Raw genomic sequence first — 21908 nt, forward strand, 5'->3', positions numbered from 1 at the left:
ACAGCAAGAGCGGGGAAAAGTAGTTAAAAAATGATGGAGTCTGCATGGAAGCCAACACGTCAAAGATTACAACTGTGAGATCCTCCCCAACAAACCCCAAGATGAAGGCATTCAGAAGAGATGGATTTCCAGGCTAGCATGAATAAGCTTGGTGCAAACAGAGAATGGTATTTTTCCATTTGCACTGTAACTTTTTGTTGTTGTTGTTGTTTTCTTTTTGTGGGGGAGGGGAGGAGACAGGGTCCTGCTCAGAGTTGCTTGCCACAGCTGGCCCTGAACTCACAATTCTCATGCTTCAGTCTTGGGCCACTGCACTTGGCTTTGCTCCCCTAGGAATTAAGACTTTTATACACCTCTCTTAAGGGAAGGGGCAGTGTCAGCCCACACAGGCTGACTCAAAAGCAAAGGAACAGCCTCAGAACTAAGGATATGAGCATGGTCTCACTCAGCCCAGCCCAGCCCAACCCATCAGGACTTGAACTGGGGATTAAGAAGGATCCTACTACAGTAAACAACCAAGTAAATCCAGAAAGAACTGTTTCACAAAAGTCTTTGTGAGACTTTCTATTTAAAGGTCATCCTTTGGTAAGAAAGAATTCAGTAAATATCTTGAAACACTGTTAAATATTAGCATACCAATATAAGCATACAAACACCTCATTAAGAGTCATGCAATTAGCTGGCAAGTTGTTTTGCAAATGTCAACAAATTAATTCTAAAGTTTATATGGAGAGGCAAAAGACAGAATAGAAGACATAACACTGAGTAAAGAGAATAAAGTTGGAAGTCTGACATTACCTGTCCTCAAAATTTACTATAAAGCTCCTCTAATCAAGATAAGAGTGTTAAAAGAACAGATCAATGATTCAGAATAGAGTTCAGAAACAGACCCACATAAATGTGGTCAACTGATCTTTGACAATGGAGCAAAGGCAATACAATGGAGAAAAGATAAGTCTTCAACAATGGTGCTGGAACAACTAGATATCCCCATGCAAAAAATAAATAAATAAATAAATAAATAATCTAGACACAGACCTTCACAAAAATTAACTCAAAACAGATCACAGTTCTAAAAAAAACACAAAACTATAAAACTTCCACAAGGTAACACAGAATACAACCTAGATGATCAAGGTTTCAAGATAATGTTTTAGATACTACACCAAAGGCATGATCCATAAAAGAAAGAATTGGTAAATGACCTCATATATGTTAAAAACTCTGCTCTCTAAAAGACACTGACAAGAGAATGAAAAGATAAAACTGGAAGAAATTATCTGCAAAAGATATACTGACAAAATACTACTTTGCAAAATATACAAGGGTTTTGTCAATTTGAAAAATAAAAATTAATGAAGACATATACAAAGAACTCTTAAAATCCAACAATAAACATACGACAACCTAATTAAAAAATAGGCCAAAGACCTTAACACACAACTCACCAAACAAGATAAGACAGATGGCAAACAGTCATGGAAAAATACATCATACATCATCAGGGAAAAACAAATTAAAACCACCATTAGATTCTACTCCACAGGCATCAAAGTGTCCAAAATTCCAAACACTGTCAACACCAAATGCTGGTGAGGATGCAGAGCAACAGAAACTCTCATTCAGTACTGGTGGGAATGGAAAATGATATAGTCACTTTAGAAGACAGTTTGGCAGATCCTTACAAAACTAAATATATTCTTAGCACACAATCCAGCCATTGTACTCCTTGTTATTTATCCAAAGGAGTTGAAAGCATATCCACACAGCATCTTGCATAAGGATGTTTACAACATAAACATTTGTAACTGCCAGAACCTGGAAGCAATCAAGATGCACCTTAGCAGGTAAATGAACAAACTGTGGTAGGTTCAGGCAATGGAATATTATTCAGCATTAAAAAGAAATGAGCTATCAAGTCATGAAGGAAACAGAAGGACTCTAAATACATATTACAATATGAAGCCAATTTGAAAAGGTCACATACTGTATGATTCCAACTATATAACATTCAGGAAAAGGCAAAATTACAGGACAAGTTAAAAAGTGATTTTCAATAGCTCAGTAGTAGAGTGCTTGACAAGCATGTGTGAGGCACTGGGTTCGATCCTCAGCAGCACATAAAAATAATAAATAAAATAAAGTTATGGTGTCCATCTACAACTAAAAACACATTAAAAAAGTGATTTTCAGGGGTTAGATGGAAGTGAAATGCAAATGAAGGAGTATAGGATAGTGACTATTCTGTAAGATTCTATAACAGTGAACAAATTTCCTTTCTGTATTTGTCCAAACTCACTAATACCAAGGGTGAACATCAAGAGTGAACCCTATAATAAAAAAAGTTAGATTTTGTGTATGTATTTTAGTTTATTCTTGTCTGAATAACACAAAAGTAAACTGAGATGGAAAAATGGGAAAGAACCCTAATATAAACTATGGACTTTGGATGACAATGATGTATCAACGTAGGTTTATCCATTTTTTTAAAAACGTGCCACTCCAGTAGAGGATGCCAATGATGCACAAAGCTATGCAGATGTAAGGTTGGGGACAAATGGGAACTCTGTATTTTCTGCTCAATATTGTTGTAAACCTGAAAGCACTCTTAAAAAAAAAGTCTTTCTTTTAATTTCTATTTCTTTTAATCATGGAATTAGAAAGCATGATTCCACTACAGTATAGGACTCAAAATACCTCCTTTAAAATAAGTGAACAGATAATATACACTTGGGGGTTTGCTTCACCCTACAGAATATCTTAAATCTCTCACTGCTGGGTCCAGAGTCCCGAATATCCTCTTTCCTTATTTTCTTTCACTTCGTCTCATAGGACACAGGGCACATGGTAGGTGCACAACAAAGTAAAGGGTACATCAGTTTTTTGAGTAAGGAACAATGGGAAGATTATGCAGATAAATACAGCATCCTTAAACAACTAAGGCCTTCTCCTGGTTTTTAATGTCACAGAGAAGAGGGTCCAAATCGCCTGCTGACACATACATTCATTTCCTAATAGTCTGCTCGGTGACACACTAAATTTTTTTTTGTTAAACATCTAACGGCACAGCTCTGCTATCATTCCTCCTGGAATACCACTGCTACTTGAAATTTCAAAACCTCAATTATAATCACTGATCTTTAATAATAAAGACACCAGCCTACTCATTGACTTTGACACCTTAATAACTACGAGTGCAAAGTCTTGAAAACTAGACTACATAAAATATTTGAAGAAGGTAAGCGCATAGGAGTTTTTGTTTAATTCTGATGAAGTCATTTGATTTCTGAGTAAATAAAAACAAAATCTTTGACGACCAAACTCTAAAATCACTAAAACTTTCAACTATCATAAACTTTGCATGCCCTAAAAAAATCATTTTATGCATTATAATTGCACTATCCAATAGAAATGCAGAATTTTAAAACTATTTAAAAGTTTTAAGGTATCAAGGAAATCTGATAAAATTTTTGATTAAAAAAAGTTCATTGCTTATATAAGAAAAACAATTGACTATGATTAAAATATCCAAAAAACAAAATAATTCATGTGTTTAATATTAACTTAGAATGGTTTGTTCTTATTCATGTAAGGTAATTATAAATAGCATTTAACTTTCTTTTACCAAGAAAAGCTCAATAATTCAAACACTGCACAATCCCACATACTGAATCAATGATTTTTAATAATCTGCACTTTAGTTATAGAAGCAATACTTATAATATAAACCATACACTTAAAAAGGAGTTCCAAATCAGGCTAAAATGAATGAATAACCAGTTATTTTATTTTTTCTGTAGCATGCAATAGGTATCTGTCCTGTAGTAACACGTTTCATTGAAGATGAAACCACATTTCATACAAAAATAACCTACTTTTAAAACCTACTTTTAAAAATACTATACCTATAACCTAGTAAATTATAAATCCAAGTCTTTCACAATTATAATCCCTCATATCATCCTGGAACACAGCCCAGAAAGCTATTGCTGATCCCAAAGCTCCAATTACAATAATCGAAACCTTCCTAAGTTCTTGCAACTCAGGGACAATACTATTTTCCAGTGATATCTTACAATTTTTTCTCAAATGTAAAACGTATTTATCATTTTCTATAATAGAGAAAAAGAAAAACAAATCTTGAAAATGATGTAAAAATTAAGCTTAGTTACTGATAACCATAAACCTAAATAAAATTATTCTAGTAAAGAATACAAATTATGTTAGCGGCTTTTTTATGTAAATAAACATGAAATAAAAACCAGAATGCCCTATAACTTTGGTCTGAAAATTAATATATACAAAGAGATTGCAGAAACATGTTGCCACTCTTCCAGGGGTAAGACTCTATAAACTTGAAGAGTGTAGGGCTTTCTTCCTAAAGTTCCTGGTACCAAGCACGATCCTAGTTTTCCATAACTACAGGAAACACAAAATCACACAGTTGCTTCAATGTATATCCTAAACAAAATACTTACAAAGCCAGAACTCGATTAAACACAAGACATTTTAACCATAAGGCTAACGACTGAAATAAAGGTGTGCCCTTATATTTATTTCTTTAAAAAATCAACCTGGTAGGTGTATCATCCTGACTTCGACTGAAATGTATGCAAACTGGTTGCCTAAAGAAATACTTCTAGGAGAAATGCTAAAGAAAATAAAAGAGAAGTGACAGGAGATAAGATTAGGAAAATGAGGTAATCTCCCACATGCAAGAAAAAAAATATTATTTTCTGTCCACTAAAATGTTTTCCTTCTCTTCACTGTGAATTAAGGATATATCTCTTCTTCGTGGATTTTGGAGACTAGCATCCAGGACCATGATTAGAATGTGAAGGCCATTAAGAAACATGGCCCCTCAAAATACACTGAACAGGAACTCCTAAATATAATTACGCTACATGAGCACCTGGGAAGGAACAACATCCTATCCCAGCCACTCTGACTTGTTTATTAATAGCCTTACTATTTGTCTCCTACCTTATCACAGAAAAATACCCTCAACAAGTTCCTGGTTAACCTGTAGTGTTGGAAATTGTTTTAATTCCTATTTAATAATCAAGACAAATCAGTGCTCAAACACATAAAAAACTGTTAGAAAAATACAAGCATTAACTTCAGTTTACTAATTTTTAAGATATTCATTTTGGAATGAAAGAAAACTTTAAACCAGGGGTTTTAACCTATGTTACATCTACACCAAAGGAAAAAAAGGATGCAAAGTTAAAATGCATACTTTGATTCTTCTTTAAGACTATCTCATAAGTGATAAACCTGATTAATCTGTCCTCTTGGAGTCTGCATCATAATCTTGCAGCAACCTGCAGGTCAATGACAGGGATGCTTTTACATACTGGAAAGACCTCACAAATTTAATATTTTAGTTTCCTTGTTTAATGGAAAAGTCACTGAAGTTTAAAAAAAAATTTCTAAAATAGAACCATTTACAGTTCAGTAAATATAATGTATTAAGTATAATTAAGTCTCCCTTAAAAGATTCAGGACATTTAATTGCCTCAGGTTTTTTTTTTTTTTTTTTTTTTTTAAATAAATTTCACTTTCCATTTGAAATGTTTCATGCCTAGACATTGTAGATGTAAGGGATGAGACTGAATTTATACCAACTCCATATTGTATGCAGAAGTTGGTTTCTAATACTCTTTAAAAAAAAAAGTAAGTTGGGCGCAGTGGCACCTGTCTATAATCCCAGGGCTCAGAAGGCTGAGGCAGGAGATTCCAAGTTCAAAGCCAGCCTCAACAATTTAGCAAGGCACTAAGCAAGCGAGACCCTATCTGAAAATAAAACTTTTTAAAAAGGGCTGGGGATGTGGCTCAGTACTTAAGCACCCCTAGATTCAATCCCTGTACCAAAGTAAATAAAACAAATATAGAATAATGAAACACTACTTTAACCTATTTGTATGACTTAGCACCTCGTTTAATAATATCTGGTTGACAATACTGGCATAAGTTAGAGTTAATGTATTTTCTCAGCCTATCATTGTTCATGTACTCAACAATATTTACTTAGCATCTACTCTATCAGGCTCTGGTCCCCAAGTTGGAGGAAAATATCCTTCAATTTCACAGTTGCAAATGTCCACATGAAATAACATATAGATAGAAGTTTTCTTTAGATTCAATCATAAGAAAGTACTGAGAAGCAGTGTATCAAGAGAGTTAAATGGAAATCGGACAACAGGAGATAGAAGACTCAGCCTGACCACTTACTAGCTGTATGTCCTTGAGCAAATAACTTACTTGTCAAAGTCTGGATTTCCTGATTTGTAACATGAGATTAATACTACTTACTTTAGTTGTAGACAACTGAAGGAAAGAGTCCAAGAAAAAGAAATGAGAAGAGGCAATGAACAGAGAAGAACATAACATAAAAATAGAAAAATCAACTTGAACACATAGACCTCCTATTCTTGCTTGTGCCCTTTAATAGTGGAAAGTTCTAAAGAGTTAACAGCTCTCAACTTGCAGTTCAGTGCTCCCTGAACAAGTCCAAATCCCATTCCTAGCATTTATCCTTCCAATAAATATTTCATTTTTTTCTTTTGCCACTAAAACTCTTGAGGGCAGGATCCATGTTAGATTCATGTTTGGATTCATACAATCCTTGACACAGGCCATAGCCAACAGAAGCTAATATTTAATAAATAATTATCTGAACTTTTTTATTTGAACTTAGGCAATTTAAAATCATATCCAGATATTTTATTTTTTCATATGTAAAAGCAGGTTCTTAATGGGAACACTAAAGGAGCCTTATGATTCATGACACCACAGAAAATGCCTTATGGAAGAATTTATTCTACTGAAGGTGGGACCATTAGAGAAGGAGGATGGGAGAACTGAGACATCTTTTGGCATTTAATGATAAGCATGCGCAACGCAAAGTACTCTATACCTGGCTGGCATCACAAGGAGCACAAAACAAGGAATCTTAAAGAAAACTGCATTTGTTTGGGTCTTGTATGCAATTTTTTTTGGGGGGGATTTGTTTGTTTGTTTGTTTGTTTGGCTTTGTGATTACCTAAGTGGAGACTAGAGCTGAGGAATATAATTTTTATGCCTGATTATCATGTTTGTGTAATTTTATACATTTAAGTGATACTGAAATATATTTAAATCATTAGGAATCTATAAGAATTGCTTTATTTGGGCATTTGGGATCCAAGTATGATTCAATATTGAGAAAAGAAAAAAAATGTCCCAAACTCTGATCATGGACATATGGGGAAAGAACTGAAAACAAGTAAGGGTGGAAAGGCATTCCTAGAAAAAGGAAGTGCATAAGCAAGGGCACTGAGTTGGGACACCAAGGGAAGTGTTGATCATGGGAAACATGGAAAGGCAGGATGGAAGCCAAAGCAGAGAGGCTCCTGAATACCATGTTAATGAACAGGGCAGCATTCTCTTACAATCGGAACTACTGAGGAGATCAAAGCTGTCATTCAGGAGGCTTATGCAGACTGAAGGGTGTAAAAGTAGGTAGGCAGGAAGACCAAGGAGGAGGATATTACAACAGGCTGACTTACATGAAAATAGAAAAACAAGGATGACAGACAAAGCAATCTAAATGAAGAGTGATGAGGCTTAGGAAATAACCAGATGTGAAAGCACAGGAAAAGAAGATGCCAAAGTTGACTTGATCTGTCCTACGTTAATAAAATTTGTTTATGAAATATTCTTGTCCTGGAAAATAAGAGGATAAAGATCTGGGCATCCAGAATCCTGCTTAAGAACTGAACATTAAAGACTGGATGCCTCTTTCTGATCTCCCTATACACATTTTAAGCTTTAAAACAGTTAAAAACTTTTAACCCAGTAATTTAAGGAAGTAACAAGGGACAGACAATAATAATACATACACATAATACATACATACATATAACAAGGGACAGACAATAATAATACATACACCTATATTGGTTGTAAATAATACATACAATAATTGGTTACAAATAATACATATACATATATATTATATTTAAGGACTAAAACTATCATTAAACAAAATACCTAATCTTAACTTTCAGAAGTACAGAGAAATCTTAACATAAATTGTTTACAGAAGAGCACTATACAATTCTAAATATTAAAGTTCAGTTTTCAACTTATGTGCTTAAGTATATGGATCAATTCCAGAAATATCTCATAGCATTTTTTACTTACATTCAGAAAATTTTAAGTTGTTTATCTCATTTAGATGCTTGAATTTTCTAAGATCTTGTTTTCACGTTTTAATTTTAAAATAACATTTGCTCACTGACGAACAAAAAAAATCCACAAACATCAAAATACAATTCAAATCTATACAAGTCTATGAATTTTAAAACATAAATCCTTATTCTCCAAAATAAGTCACTAGTGAGATCTCATTAAGAGTTTTATATTTTATTCAGAATCACTCTCTTCACTAGTTCCTTTTTAAACTGGAGCTTAAGTTATTTCAGATGTCACTGCAAACTCTACAATGGACTACATTCTTGTTGGTTCATAACTTTTTAAGGAAGTTCTGAAATTCTAAGCATCACCATGTGCAAGGTATAAATTACTGTGAAATTCACTACTTAGTTTTTTGCTCTGAAAATTCTGGAGTAGCTTTTAGCAAACAGAAATAAAATTCAACCTGACCTAGAAAGTGCAGTATTCAAAACAAAGTTAAAATAACCTGCTACAAAGGCATACTGAGATAAATTGGAGAGTGAAAGTACCAAGAACCCATATTTTTTTAGCATTTAAAATTTATAACAAAACAAGCCAAGATAACCATACTGTTTTACCTAACAGAAAAGGTTTAAAGGTTTTCTCTAATTTATATCAGCTTTACAAAGACTGTTTCATATCCAGATATCTAGAACATGTAGTCCATAGAGCTGACATTCTATAAATATTTGTTGAATGAATTACACATGTTTCATAAGAACCAAATGTTATGACTAATTTCAAGTAAGCCCAACCAGCAAGGGATACTATGATGAAAGAAAGAAGCTGTGGAACACTTAGGCCATGTTTAATCACAAAATATTTCGTATTTTATAATTACTTCTCGCTATATATTAACAGGAAGGTTAATTTTCTAAGATCAGAATTCCCTTTTAAAGGCAGTAGAAATTACATTGCATGTGGCTTTGGATTAGGAGAGCTGAGATTATATAAAAAAATAACATGATCATTTCAAGTCCAATGACTATAAACTTTATCAGATGGTTCTCTCTACCATCTTCACATTTTACAAATACCTCAGTTAGTTCGGACTGCTAAAATGGCATGTACAGATTAGGTGTCTTAAAAACTAAACATGTATTTCTCACAGTCCTGGAGGCTGGAAATCCAAGATCAGGGTGCCAGCACTTCAATCCTACCACAAAAGGCCCAACCCCCATGATTAAACCCTAATTACCCTCATCTCCAGTTATCACATTGCGGATTGGGTTTTTTTGGGGGGATAAGGTGATTAGGGTTTTAACATATACTTTTGAGGAAGATACAAGCATCTAGTCTACTTTATTTACTTCTGACAAAGAAATTTCATGATGAACATTCTGAGATAAAAACAGTCATAAAAACACTACTCTGGGTATACTTTCAACTTGGCCTGAATAATTCTGTCATCAAAAAGTTCTTACATGCATAGAAATACATAGAAGTGTCATTATTACCCACAGCTTCTGGTCTTACCTCAGGAAGGTCATGTTTCCATATAAAATAACATTGAATAACTTTTCTCAAAATGCACTCTGAAACTAGGTTCCAGATTAACATTAGAAGCTTAACTATAGAGCAGCAACATCAAGTGTGACAGGCATTACATGCAAGTATGTGCGGGCCTCTATGTGAATGCAGGAAACATAATGAATGCTTACTTCGTGCAAGGCACCATTTTGAACACTTTATTGGTGAGATTATGGGAGGTTTTATGGATGTGATAAAAAATAGTGAAAAGTGCTTACAAGTAGATAAATATTAAAAAAGTCAGAAGGATCACCTCCTCTAGGATGCTGCTTCTCCAAGTGTGAACTAGACTGTGGACCAGCAGCACAGTCCTCCCCTAGGAGCTTGTGAGACAAACAAAATCTCAGGCCCCACCTTGGACCACCTGAACAAGAATCTGCATCTTAAAAGATTTTAAATTATTTCTATGCATAATAAGTTTAAATTTAAGAAGAGCAGCTTTAGAAAAATAAACTTAGCACATGGGACACAACAAAGACAATACAAACAACTGGGGAGAAAAATTTTAAAACTCTTTAACTTGGAAGCAGACAACAAAGATGGAAAGTAAGACATAGCTGGAAGCCTATTAATGTGCTTTTTTGCTCTTTTGCATTACATGAATAATGATAGAAAAGGCAGACATCAGTGTCATTCAGACAGAAATGGAAGGGTACAAGTGGCTTACTTCCCCAGGCATCCTTTGGCAAAGCCTACAAGACTAGGAGGCAGAGGGCAATCAGTCAGCAGCAACTGCAGAAGGCAGATGGGGTAAGGAAAGCAGAGAGGCAGAACTCTTATCTAGATCTCCTCTCTGGGCTGAATCTAGTTCCAGAGGTGAATGGTAGGCTGGGAAAGATGAAGAGACTGCTAGAGGCAGAGGTACCTGTTTGGTGTAAGTCTCCAAAGGGCCTGGTAGAAAGTTGGCTAAGCAGAAGGAACTCCTGAGCTCACCTCACACTAGCATATTGGCACCTGTGTGCAATGGATGCAACATGTAATTTTCCTCATGCTTGAAAGGACTGGAGAAGGCAGAGGACTCAAGATAGCTAAAAAGGGGCTGGGGAGATAGCTCAGTTGGTAGAACAAGGCCCTGGGTTCAATCCCCAGTACCAAAAAAAAAAAAAAAAAAATAGTTAAAAGCCTGGCTTCCACATACTGGCTCTGCAGTAAAGGCTGCCTGGAGAAAAATAGTGACTGAGAGGGCCAGAGCACCCAGAAGACATGATCGTGCCAAGACAGTGAGAGAGATGGTCCTGGCTGTGATATAAATGAGAGACAACGGTCTAACAAGTACACTCACACTTCGGCAGCAGATGCCATCAGGTAAGAACCAAGCTAACTGCCAGGGCCAGCACACCATGAAAGTTCACGAGCGCCCTCAGAAAGGTCCCTTCCCGGCACGCACACACTCACACTCTCTCCCCCATACACACAGGAAGCCATCAGTTCTGTGTTACTGGATCATAAAATGTGAGACAGGAAAATGAGTAAAATGTTTAGAATAAATGAGGCTTTTGATTTATTGGGTGTGAAGATAAATGAGATGACAAGGATTGAGGGTGTCAGCTAAGAAAGATGAGGCAAGAAGGAGAAAGTAGTTAACCAAAGCATGAGAAATGATGCTTTCAATTTTTATGCTGTGTTAGGGTACGTTAGAAATAGACCTGTCCTCTGCCCGCATCCCATGGGACAGACAGGAAAACTGCAGCCAACCCAGAGAGCACAGGGTCACACAGAATATGTACTGCTTAATAAAAGCTCACAATAATTATAAGAGGACACTGCCATGAGAGGTCGAGACACCCAATTGAACCCAACCACCTGGAAGTTTGTCTTCAAACTAGACAAGAGGCATGGTAAGATGAAAGTGACTAGAAAATAAGGGAAAGAACGATAAATTTTGAAAGATGGATTAGAAATCATTTCCACAAATAAAAATGTCACCATTAAAATTAAAAGGTCAATATGTTAAAAGGCAAATTAGGTTATTACTGAACAAATGAACCTAGAAGACACATAAGTGGCACATAAAATAAAGAAGTTAAAAAAATAAATAAAACGGAGGTTAAATCGAAGGTAAAATGAGAAGCCCAACCTACATATGAAAGTATTCCAGAAGGAGAGGAGAAAGAACAGACACAGGATGTCACCTCTTCAAAAAAATATAAACAGGTATGGGTCACCCGATTGTTTTATTTCTCAACACTTCTAGATCCATGAAAAAAATCTACATTTTAAAGTTTATTCCATATCTATAAAAAAATACATAATGTACAGTAAAAAGAAATTTTTCAAGTGACTAAAAAGTAAAAGTTAAAAAAAAAAGAAAAACAGCCTAATACTCAGAAAAGATTAATTGAAAAAATAAGAGAGATTAAAAATTATTTAAGGGAATAGAACAGTGTTGTTTTGGTCACTACTTTGAATGCCAGGTGTGACTGAAAAGGTTTGTGCACCTGGACAGAGGTGTTGCTAAAGCAGCGAGCATGAAGATGCAGAGATGAGCAAAGTGGGTGGAGAAATGAGCTGGAGACAAGAGGGCAGATGAGTCCAGGCAGTGATAGAGACTGGCGTTGAACTGGGGGGCAGAGGGATGTCATCTAGGCAGTAACTTAAGATGTTTAACAAAAACAAACAAAAAAGATGTTTTACAATCATAGCACAATCCTTGCACACGTTTCTTGATCTGACTGGTAACTGCGCTGATTTGCAAAGTTCGTGAAAACTAGTGAAATACAAAAAAAAAAAAAAAAAAAACTTTATTGAAATCAGATTAATTTCAGAAACATCAACTCATATCAGTTGTTTTTCTTCTAATTCCTACTGTATTATCGTGAACTTAACTACAATTTTATTGACAAATTCCATGCCTGTTAAATACCACAACAACATTAGTAAACCTTAAGAAAAGGCTGTCAAATAAAAGGCATGTGTCCAAAAAAGAAAAAACATAATATGGATTAGAGAAGTAAATCACTAGGAAAAGCTCTTAGACTGTATCTCCGAAAGACAGGGCAACAGAAAGGGGCCCTGACAACTCAAACCTAGGTCTTTAGGGACTGATGTTAAAATTTTTTAAAAGGTTCAAACACCATCATGGATTTAATGCCCCACCATTTCTAAGTCAAGGTTGCTACCCCTTTTCAAGAGACACTTCTCTTAAAAGTATATTAAGTTAACTAGAATTTTGTTAAGAATTTCCTGAGCCAACAATAAGTGTCAGATTTTGAATTTTGTGGGAAGTAATCATAAACTCCCCTGACAAAAGGCACATTCTTTTTAAGCAACTAAAATAATGTTTCATATTTGAAACACTAATAGCTTTTATTTGCAAGGAAGTGCAAATGAAAGTTCAGAAGAATTCATTGAATTTATTCCAACAATGAGTAATAAAATACAGACAAAATTACTTTTAAATGATTTGTATAGTTTTCTGATTGCTTAAAATTCACTCTCTATATAATTCTAAATATAGTACAGATATTTACCTGGTCTAGTCCCAAAAGGAGGCTGTTAACAGAAATTCCAATTCCACAAGTAATCTGGTGGATCAGAAACCAGTAATTAAAATTGATTTTGTACTTATTGAAGTCTTTGCTATACACACACCCTTGGCTAAGAAAAGCCAACAAAAGGATTAATGTCTATGACCAAAAATGGATCAAACTGCAGGGAGGGCTGATCTCAGAGTCTCTAAAATGTTTATAATTACAGCTTATATTTATTAAGAACTTATGTGCCACATTTTAGTTTGTCACTCATTAGATTACTCTGTCCCCAGCCCTGTGAGGTAAATACGTTTTATTATCCAGCACTTAGAGAAAAGAAAACTGAAGTTTAAATAATTTGAATAACCTGACCAAGGTCTCAAGAAAAAACATTTTATCACTAGTATTCTAGGTCAGATGCTTTATCCCCTATCTGGACAGTGTCCCTACAGGGCTAAACACACTTTGGAGGACAAAATTCCTTGTGCAGACAGAATAGAAGAAAACTAAATTTACAGACAGCTTAAATTCATAGAGCTTACAGCCAATTAGAATCAAAGAGCAAGCTCAAAAATAAATGAAAGAAATTGACAGATTTATAACCACAATAATTTCTGAGAGTCATTCAACCTCCACCCCTGCACCACAAAACCAACACTGAGGTCCCCAGTACTGAATCTCATCTCTCTTAGTATCTATTACCACTTTATTACCTCCCCATTTGCCATTATGATGAATCATTTTCATGCATCTAGTTTATTTCCCTAAGTGAACTGCACATTCTCTTAAAGATTTGGTAAACCTAAGGCATAGTTGGCCCCCCCCCCCCCCCCCCGCCCCAGCACAGAATACACTTTACAAATACAACAGTCCCCACCATGTAGGGACTGGCAAGACATAAAACAGACTGGGGAAGAGCTTCTGAGCACCCTGCTGGCTCCTGAAAGCCAAGGTTATCCATAATCACACCATCCTGTGTGACATACACAGTTGTGAGAACACAGTACATGCCTCATACAACTGTACACTTTAATAGGTCAAATGTGAAACAGCAATGCAGCAATACTACTGAAAACAAAATACTCAGAAGGCACATATGAAAACCCACCTTCAACTAATCAAATCACAATTTTTTTTTCTGCCCATATAACAAAGATTTGTCAGCCCAATGAATTTAACTTTTTAAAAAACTGTGTTAGGAATAATGTAGGCTTTCGTTACTCTATCAAGTTTTTTTTAAAAAGTGGATATACTGTGGCAAAATTCAATTATTCAAGGTACAAGGAAAATGTATCAATTCTCTACTTCTAAAGGACTAGTCAAAATTAGCATTCACTATGGTACTCATTCATTCAAACAACTTTTATGAAAATATATATGCTATCCCATCAGATGATAAACAAGTTCTACGGGATTCATATTCTGTGGGAATCAATGCCACAGAGACAAGTGTGCCATAAAAACAAGAAAATACACAGAATGACTTAAGTATGGTGTAACCAGGAAGGGCAAGGAAGACTAATTTTGGCTGGATGATCAAAGAAAAACTTCTCTGAAAAGGAGACAAGTCTTTCTCTTTTACATTATGACTTGAGTAAAATACCAGGGGTTCAATATTAAATGCCAGAAATGGGTGACTTTTGGGTTACCATAGTTAAATGAAGTGTAAAGAACTGGAGAATCTAAAATTATAATCATTATACATTCCCTAAAGTAATTCATGTGATATCAATGAAGATACCTGGGAAAGGGGTGCTGCTGTAACAAACATCTAAAAATGTTGAAATGGCTTTGGAATTGGGAAACAGGCAGAGGCTAAAAGAATATTAAGGAACATGATAGAAAAGTTCTTGGCTGATTCATTATAGTTAGGAGAGACCCAATGTTAATGCCTCTCCTAGTGACAGCTTAGAAGGAAGTGAGAAGCATGGTAGAGAAAACATATTTCATCCTAGAAAATACCTAACTTATCATGAAAAGATGTGGACAGACATATGGGCTTTAAATGTACTGCTGGAATAGACTTGGTTGGAAAGGAAGAACATCTTATTAGAAACTAGAGGTAAGGGAACACTTGTTCAGACATACAAAGCTTAGATGAATTGTGTCCTGCTGTTACATGGAAAGCAAATCTTATAACTCGAACCTGGATGTTGAAATGAAGAGATTTCCAAACAAAGTATTAAAGGTGTGGTTTTTCCTTGCCGACTGCAGTAAAATGGGAGAAAAAATAAATTATGAGACTACAGAATGAAATGCTGTTACACCTCCAAAATGCTATGAATGAGTTCTAGGCTGGCAAAAATACCAGTTGCATATATGTGCTACTCTTCATTAGAAAGAAAGGAGGACCCAAGGGCAGAGTCCAGGGCCCCAAAGGTGCTGCAGAGCCACAGAGGGCTATTACCAGGCCTTGAAAACTAATGGATTTTGGACTGTACTTGAGATAGATAATTCTGTTTTCCTTTCCATTCTCTCCCTTTTAAAATGACAATGTCTGTAAATGATAACCTGTGCCTGTCCCACCATTATATTCTGGGAGAAGATAACTTATTTTTTAGTTTCAGGTTCACAAATAAAAAGGATTTATCTTAGTATTGATTACACCCCAAATTTCACCTATTCCTGAGTCAGATCCTGAGCTTTTAGAATTTGAGTAGGTTCTATAAAGGGTTGAAGTTTTTGGAGATGTTGGAAGGGGATGAATGCATTTCGCATGAAAAACGGACTTGAATCTTTAGGAGCCAGATGGTGAACTATGGTAGGTAGGATAATAGTCCCCAAAGAGACATACCCCCAAACCCTAAAACCTGTGAATATGTTACCTTACATGGCAAAAGGAATACTACAGATATAATTTGGTTAAGAATTTTGAGATGAGGCTGTTATCCTGCAAGGGTTCTCATAAATGAATGGAAGAGGTAGAAAAGTGCAGCCAAATGAGGAAACCCACCCACCACTGTTGCCTTTGAAGACAGGGAAAGGCACTATGAGCCATGAAAGCAGGTGGCCCGAGACAAGAGGCTGAGAAGGCAAGGGAATGGAATCTCCCCCAGAAAGTACAGAAGAGAAGCCCTGATTTTAGCCTAGCGCACACTTTGTCGATTTCTGACCTCCAACTATATAATAATAAATTTTGTGTTGTCTGAAGTTGCTAAGCTTATAGTAATAAACATGTTAAAATTAGTCTGCCCTCTTTCTGTTAAGGTTTTTAATTATCATTTAATAAATTATGACAGAAAGCAGCCTAAGCATTACAAGATTAGGTACTGTTAACCTTAGTTCACAGGCTCAATTGCCATTTGGGATCTGAACTTCACCAATGTCATACTCTGGGTAGTCACACACTGAGTAAAATGCAGGCCAGGACATGTGATCAAGAAATACGTGACCTAGAAATGTGGCCAATACACTCAAGTCCCTTCCCATGAATTTGCTCTATCTTAAGTTTTCCAGGGCAGCAAGAAATGTGTAACCAAATAAGAATTAAGAATTGTGGCTGGATACTTTATTTTTGTTTAAAAAATTACATCAATCTTTTTCATGTTTAAATAACATTTACTAAATCCTGTAAGATAGCAATTATATTTCTGAGTATCTTCCAGTAAATCCTAAAAGGTAGGCATTATGTTTGCTGTATCATTAATAAATTCTTTATAAAAAGAAGCCATAATAAATGTTAGAAAATGAGCTGTAACTTCACAAAAAAAAAAATTTAATGAAAATCATCACAACTGCAACATACATAGCAGATCCTCCATCAACAGAGATTTTGTCTAATTTGTCAAAGAATGTAATGACTGAAAAACTATTATATATGGAAAATAAAATATTAAACCAAACTGCTTGCTTTTATTTTTATTTTGTTTCTATTTGCTTTTAAATACCAGCATTAACTTTGGTCATCACATGTTTTTCCATTCCCTTTTCCTTTTCTTTTCGCTTTTGGGCTTTTTGTTTTGTTTTGTTTTGTTTTTACACTGTTTGGGTAGTTCTTTATTCTGATAAATACTGAAAATGGCAGAATACGTGGTTTTTATTCCAGACAGATAATTTTTCATCATTTAGAGCACATTTTACACACGACAAAATAGAAGGGTTGCTAAGAACACAAAAATGAAGATTCTGCTGCTAAAGTACTCACAGGAAGAGGGAAGCAAACAGGGCACAAGTCTCAACATCGCTAGAAACCAAGACCAAAATAGCTTTAACGTATGCTAACTGCTCCTGCTTGGAGGAGAGCACCCTGAGGAAAACAGTGAAGATAAGGAAAGCCAGGTCTAAAAGAAAGTTTTTGATCAAGCCAGTATTATGATACCTGTAGAACAGCCTAGAAGGAAAGACCAGAAGCAGGAAAGCATAGTAGAATTAGGTTGTCAGAGGCAGAGAACTTGAACTATGAATTTGAGAATGAAAAACAGAAGGTGCAGAAAAATCTCATATCTCAGCACATTCGAAACATAATTTTATACCACCTGTGGCTTCTATTAAAAGGATCTACTAATACAAGGCAAACCAGGCAGAGAGAAGCATACAACCCATGTTTAACCAGGTCCATTTGTTCAAGGAAATAGGTTTGTGCTACTTAAGATTCTGAGCCAACTGCAAGGAAAAAGCTAAAGCAATGAAGTAAGTCCTGCAGTGCCATAATTTCTCAACTAGCGAAGTCACAGGGCAAGTTCAAAGAGAGCGGGAAGATTGATGATGTAGCATCCCAAATAGCTGGTTTGTGGTAGCGATGGAAAAATATGCATGAAACAGAAGAGCTGCAACTCCTCACTTCATTTTTGCCCAACCCTATAACATTAAGCTAAGCTAAAGAAGGAGATGAGGGTACGGATTTTTATTTGCTGGTTTGGTTGTGGAGATATGTAGAGTGAAAAAAAGGATAGAGGAGTAATAAAGAAAAAGCACAAAACTTTGGAGTAATATTGTGATTTAGGAATAAACAATTCATGAAAACTATTTTATAAAATCTAATCTTTATATCTTTGAAAATTGAAATAAAATATTTAATAAGTACATTAGCACATCATTGTCTTATTGAAAAGCAGTTGAGGACTAATGGTATTGACCTTAAAAAGATGATAAATTATATCCCCAAAGATACAATAAAAAATATTTTTCTTTGTTAGCAATTAGCCATATGTAATAGAAAGAAACTTTTCTTATTATTTATCTCATTAAAGTAAGTTTCTCTATTTAGGATTATTATTATAACACTAAAACCTGAAAACTAGACCTAAAAGTCTTCAATCACCCAAACCATGACCTAATTTCCTGTAGGTCAATGATTAGACTAAGTTCTCTTTTTAAGGCTTAATTTACTGTGCTTAATTAGGCTAGTGAAATGCCTCTGATATAAATTATATATATTAGACATCCCAATACCAAAATCTTTACTAATAATACACAAATCTATTCTTGAACCTTTCAGTCCCAATTTCTAAAAAGACTATACATTCTCCAGCAAAATATATAATATAATGGGCTATAAATATGCCATCTTAAATATACTCTGAAGATATTGTGCTTTAAATAAAAATTTTAAATCATTTAATGAGAAAAACAAAATTGAAAAGGAAGAAGAATTGATGTAAATGGAAATTACACTGTTATAGGTTACCTAGAAACCATTTTACATTTCTAGTTGATTCAGTTGCTGTGTTTTAAATGGAATGATTCCACTGAGCTGCTTACACATAGCCTTTAAACATCCAGAAAAGAACCAAAGGTCACAATTCACTGCTAAAGTCAAATCAGGGGAAAAGAAATGTTTTCAAACCTTCCAAGAATTAAGATTTATGAAATAAGCCAGTATTCTGTTTATAGGGTATTAGAAGTCTGGGCAAAAGGGTAGAGTGGAGTGTGGGTAAGAGAGAGGAGAGTGTTAGACCAACAGGAAAGGGAAGTAACTGGATTTCTATAGAGAGAAGAGATGCAGGGAAAAGCAAAAGCCCAAAGCTAGAAAAGACAGCTGAAGGAATTCAGTTACCTAAATTTTTTTAAAAAAATCATTTTGGAATCTGTCTAATGTAACTGGTAAGAAATAAGAATTCCATAATTTCTTCTGAAAATCAAAACTCTGCTAAAACTTCCTCATAACTCACCATAGATGGCTGCAGCAATTCAGCTTTAGATTCTAAATTATATTCGACTATATTTGTTAATCTAGAACCGTGGTTCTCAATGGAGGTTACATTTTCCCCCAGGAGACATTTGACAACATTTTTAAGGGTCACAGTTTTGGATGGGGGGCTGCTGCTAGCATCTAATGGATGGAGGCTGAAGATGTTATTAAACATCCTTACAGCGCCCAAGACAATCTGAACACAAAAGAATTATCAAGTTCAAAATGCCAACAGCACTAGGTTAAGAAACACTGATCTCTTCTGAATACTGTTCAAGCAACAACCTGCCTCTCAGACCTTTATCCTAGCCAATGTCTCTCCAACAATCACTTAATTAAAGGACTAAACCACCACCACCAAAAGACCCATTTTTTCAATTGCTTTGGATGAGGCTCAAACTGAGTCACACAGAAATAATCGGAGATAATACATCAGAACAGAAAAGCAGGAAAAGAACTTTTTTAATCCTTTCATTTCATTTCTGTAGGAAACAATTCGGTTTATAAGAGGAGAATTTACACAGTTCCATTATCAAGTTGTGTATCTTCTATGGCCAATACTCTGAAAATTCACCGGCCTCATCAAAATACAATATGTCTTATTAATGTAAAAACTTAGGTTAATAGCATTTACTTAGAAAGATCTGTGCTGGAGGCTGTGGAGGGTGAAAAAAGCCACCCAGGTCTTTAAAATGCAAAGTTATTTCACAGTTTGCTTGCAAAATGACTCAGATCATTATTACTTTTAGTCATGCCAAGTTTGCTTCTAAGCCTACTAGTAATGGAGAAAAAAAAAAAAAAAAAGCCCACCATTTTTCCTGCAGTCATTAAACCAATGGTACAGGAGCTTACTGAAATGGATTTAGGCAATAATATTTCTTTTATTATAACTGTTAGAAAAAATACAAGCAATCGCTCAAAGTGCAAATGAAGATTTTTTAAAAAAATCTTTCGTTTACCTAAATACCTACAGTGTGGGAGGAAAACAAACAAACAAAAGGAAACCCTAACTCACAGATTTAAAGATCTTAAACTATGAATATTTTCCCAATGTCTCCCTCAGTCAGAAGTCCCTGGGTTACTCTTATTATTTTCTTCCCCTTCAAACAATTGGAAAAGATCTCCACGTCGCGTTTCAGCCAGAGAACAGAGCTAAGAACAAATCAAAGCCTGGCGTGCACCTGGCAAACCTCATTCATCAGAAACCATGGCAGTGGAGAGAACTGTTGTTCGGCGTGACCCCTCTGCACCTTTCACAGCGGTTTCACCACTGGAATATCTTCCTTATCTACTACTGGAGCAAACACAACCCAACTTTGGTGGTTTCCCTATCCCCAGAGTAATAAAAATCACATATCCAGCACAGCCCAATTCCTCACGAAGGGTAAACGTAATCAGGTCTTTTTAACACTCACTGAGTCGCCATAGGAAGTTGACAGTAAAGATGCATTTCAATCCTACAGAGGCCCCACGAAAGGTGCACTGACTTCACCAAAAGGTGCACTCCTGGCATAAGAAAAACCACAAACCAGAAACCACCCCTTGGATGAAGGGTTTTCCGAGAAAGGGGGGAGTGCTTTTATTTCTTGACATAAATGCCCCTTCCTATTTATAAGGCTCAGCTAAACTTCAAAGAAAAGGGTTTACACAGGATCTGCCCCCTTAAAATGCCGCTCGGCTCCCTGTGGGATCACACTACAGCACCAAGCCAAGTGAAGTGCCTGCCCCACCGCGGGGAGATCTCAGCGCCAGGGAGGAAGGGACCTGGGAGCTGACCCGCCTCGGCTCCGCACCGCACCGGCCACGCTCGCGCTCCGAACCATCCTCTGGCGCTGCCAGACGCGCCCTCGGCCGCTGTCACCCGTTTTCCCCGGGTTTCCCGAGGCCGAGGGGCCCACAGCGGCCCCCGCCGCGCCCAGCCCACCGGCACCCAGCCCTTCGGCCAGCCTCACCGAGCAGCAGCAGCTTGACCTCGCGCGCCGCCTTCTCGCCATCCTCGCGGAGGTTCCGGTCGATCATTTTACTCCGCTCCACCGCCGCCTTGTCCTCGGCGCTCAGCGTACAGCCCATGGTGCCTAGAGCGAGAGCCTGCCGCCGCTCCCTCCGCGCCCGGGTGCTGTCTCGGAGCACAGGTGAAAGCTCCGGTTCGAATACCTCCCAACGCTGGCCACACCACCCCCACCACGTCCGAAAGGGGGTAAAGAGAAACGCTTTCCGCTAAGGAGCAAGCAGCCCTGGGGGGCTATTTCCCCGGCCCGGCTCCGCTTCTGGCGCCGCTCAGCGCCCGGAGACCCAGGTTTGGAGGCTCTGGCTACAGCGGATACCGCCCTCCAGCCGGTGGCCGAGCCGCAGCCTTGCAAAGCTCAGGCGAGCTCCGCGTCCGCGCGCCGCCGCGGCCCCGCCCCTGCCCGCCTCTCCCGCCACCCTGCGACCACTCCCAGAGCGCGCTCCCGCGCACGTGCCCTCGGACAGCGCCCCCTCGGAAGGGCCGCGCGCCCGCGTGGCCGCCGACTACGGCGTCGCGCACCCCGCGAGGGCCCAGCGCCCCCGCGCGCCCC

The 21908-nt window shown here is 36.9% G+C and overlaps 1 protein-coding gene across 1 annotated transcript in view; it reads right to left on the reverse strand.

The window, feature by feature from the left end:
- Positions 1-21700, reverse strand: part of GNAI1 (G protein subunit alpha i1) — an 82491-nt gene extending 60791 nt beyond the window's left edge. Inside the window, exon 1 of the mRNA XM_079150573.1 lies at positions 21303-21700. Within this exon, the coding sequence (XP_079006699.1) occupies positions 21303-21420 (118 nt within the window). The 5' untranslated portion in view covers positions 21421-21700. The remainder of the gene's footprint in view (positions 1-21302) is intronic.
- Between the last annotated feature and the right edge of the window lie 208 nt (positions 21701-21908).

This window comes from Sciurus vulgaris (genome assembly GCF_902686455.1).
Source record: "Sciurus vulgaris genome assembly, chromosome: 8".
NCBI lineage: Eukaryota > Metazoa > Chordata > Mammalia > Rodentia > Sciuridae > Sciurus > Sciurus vulgaris.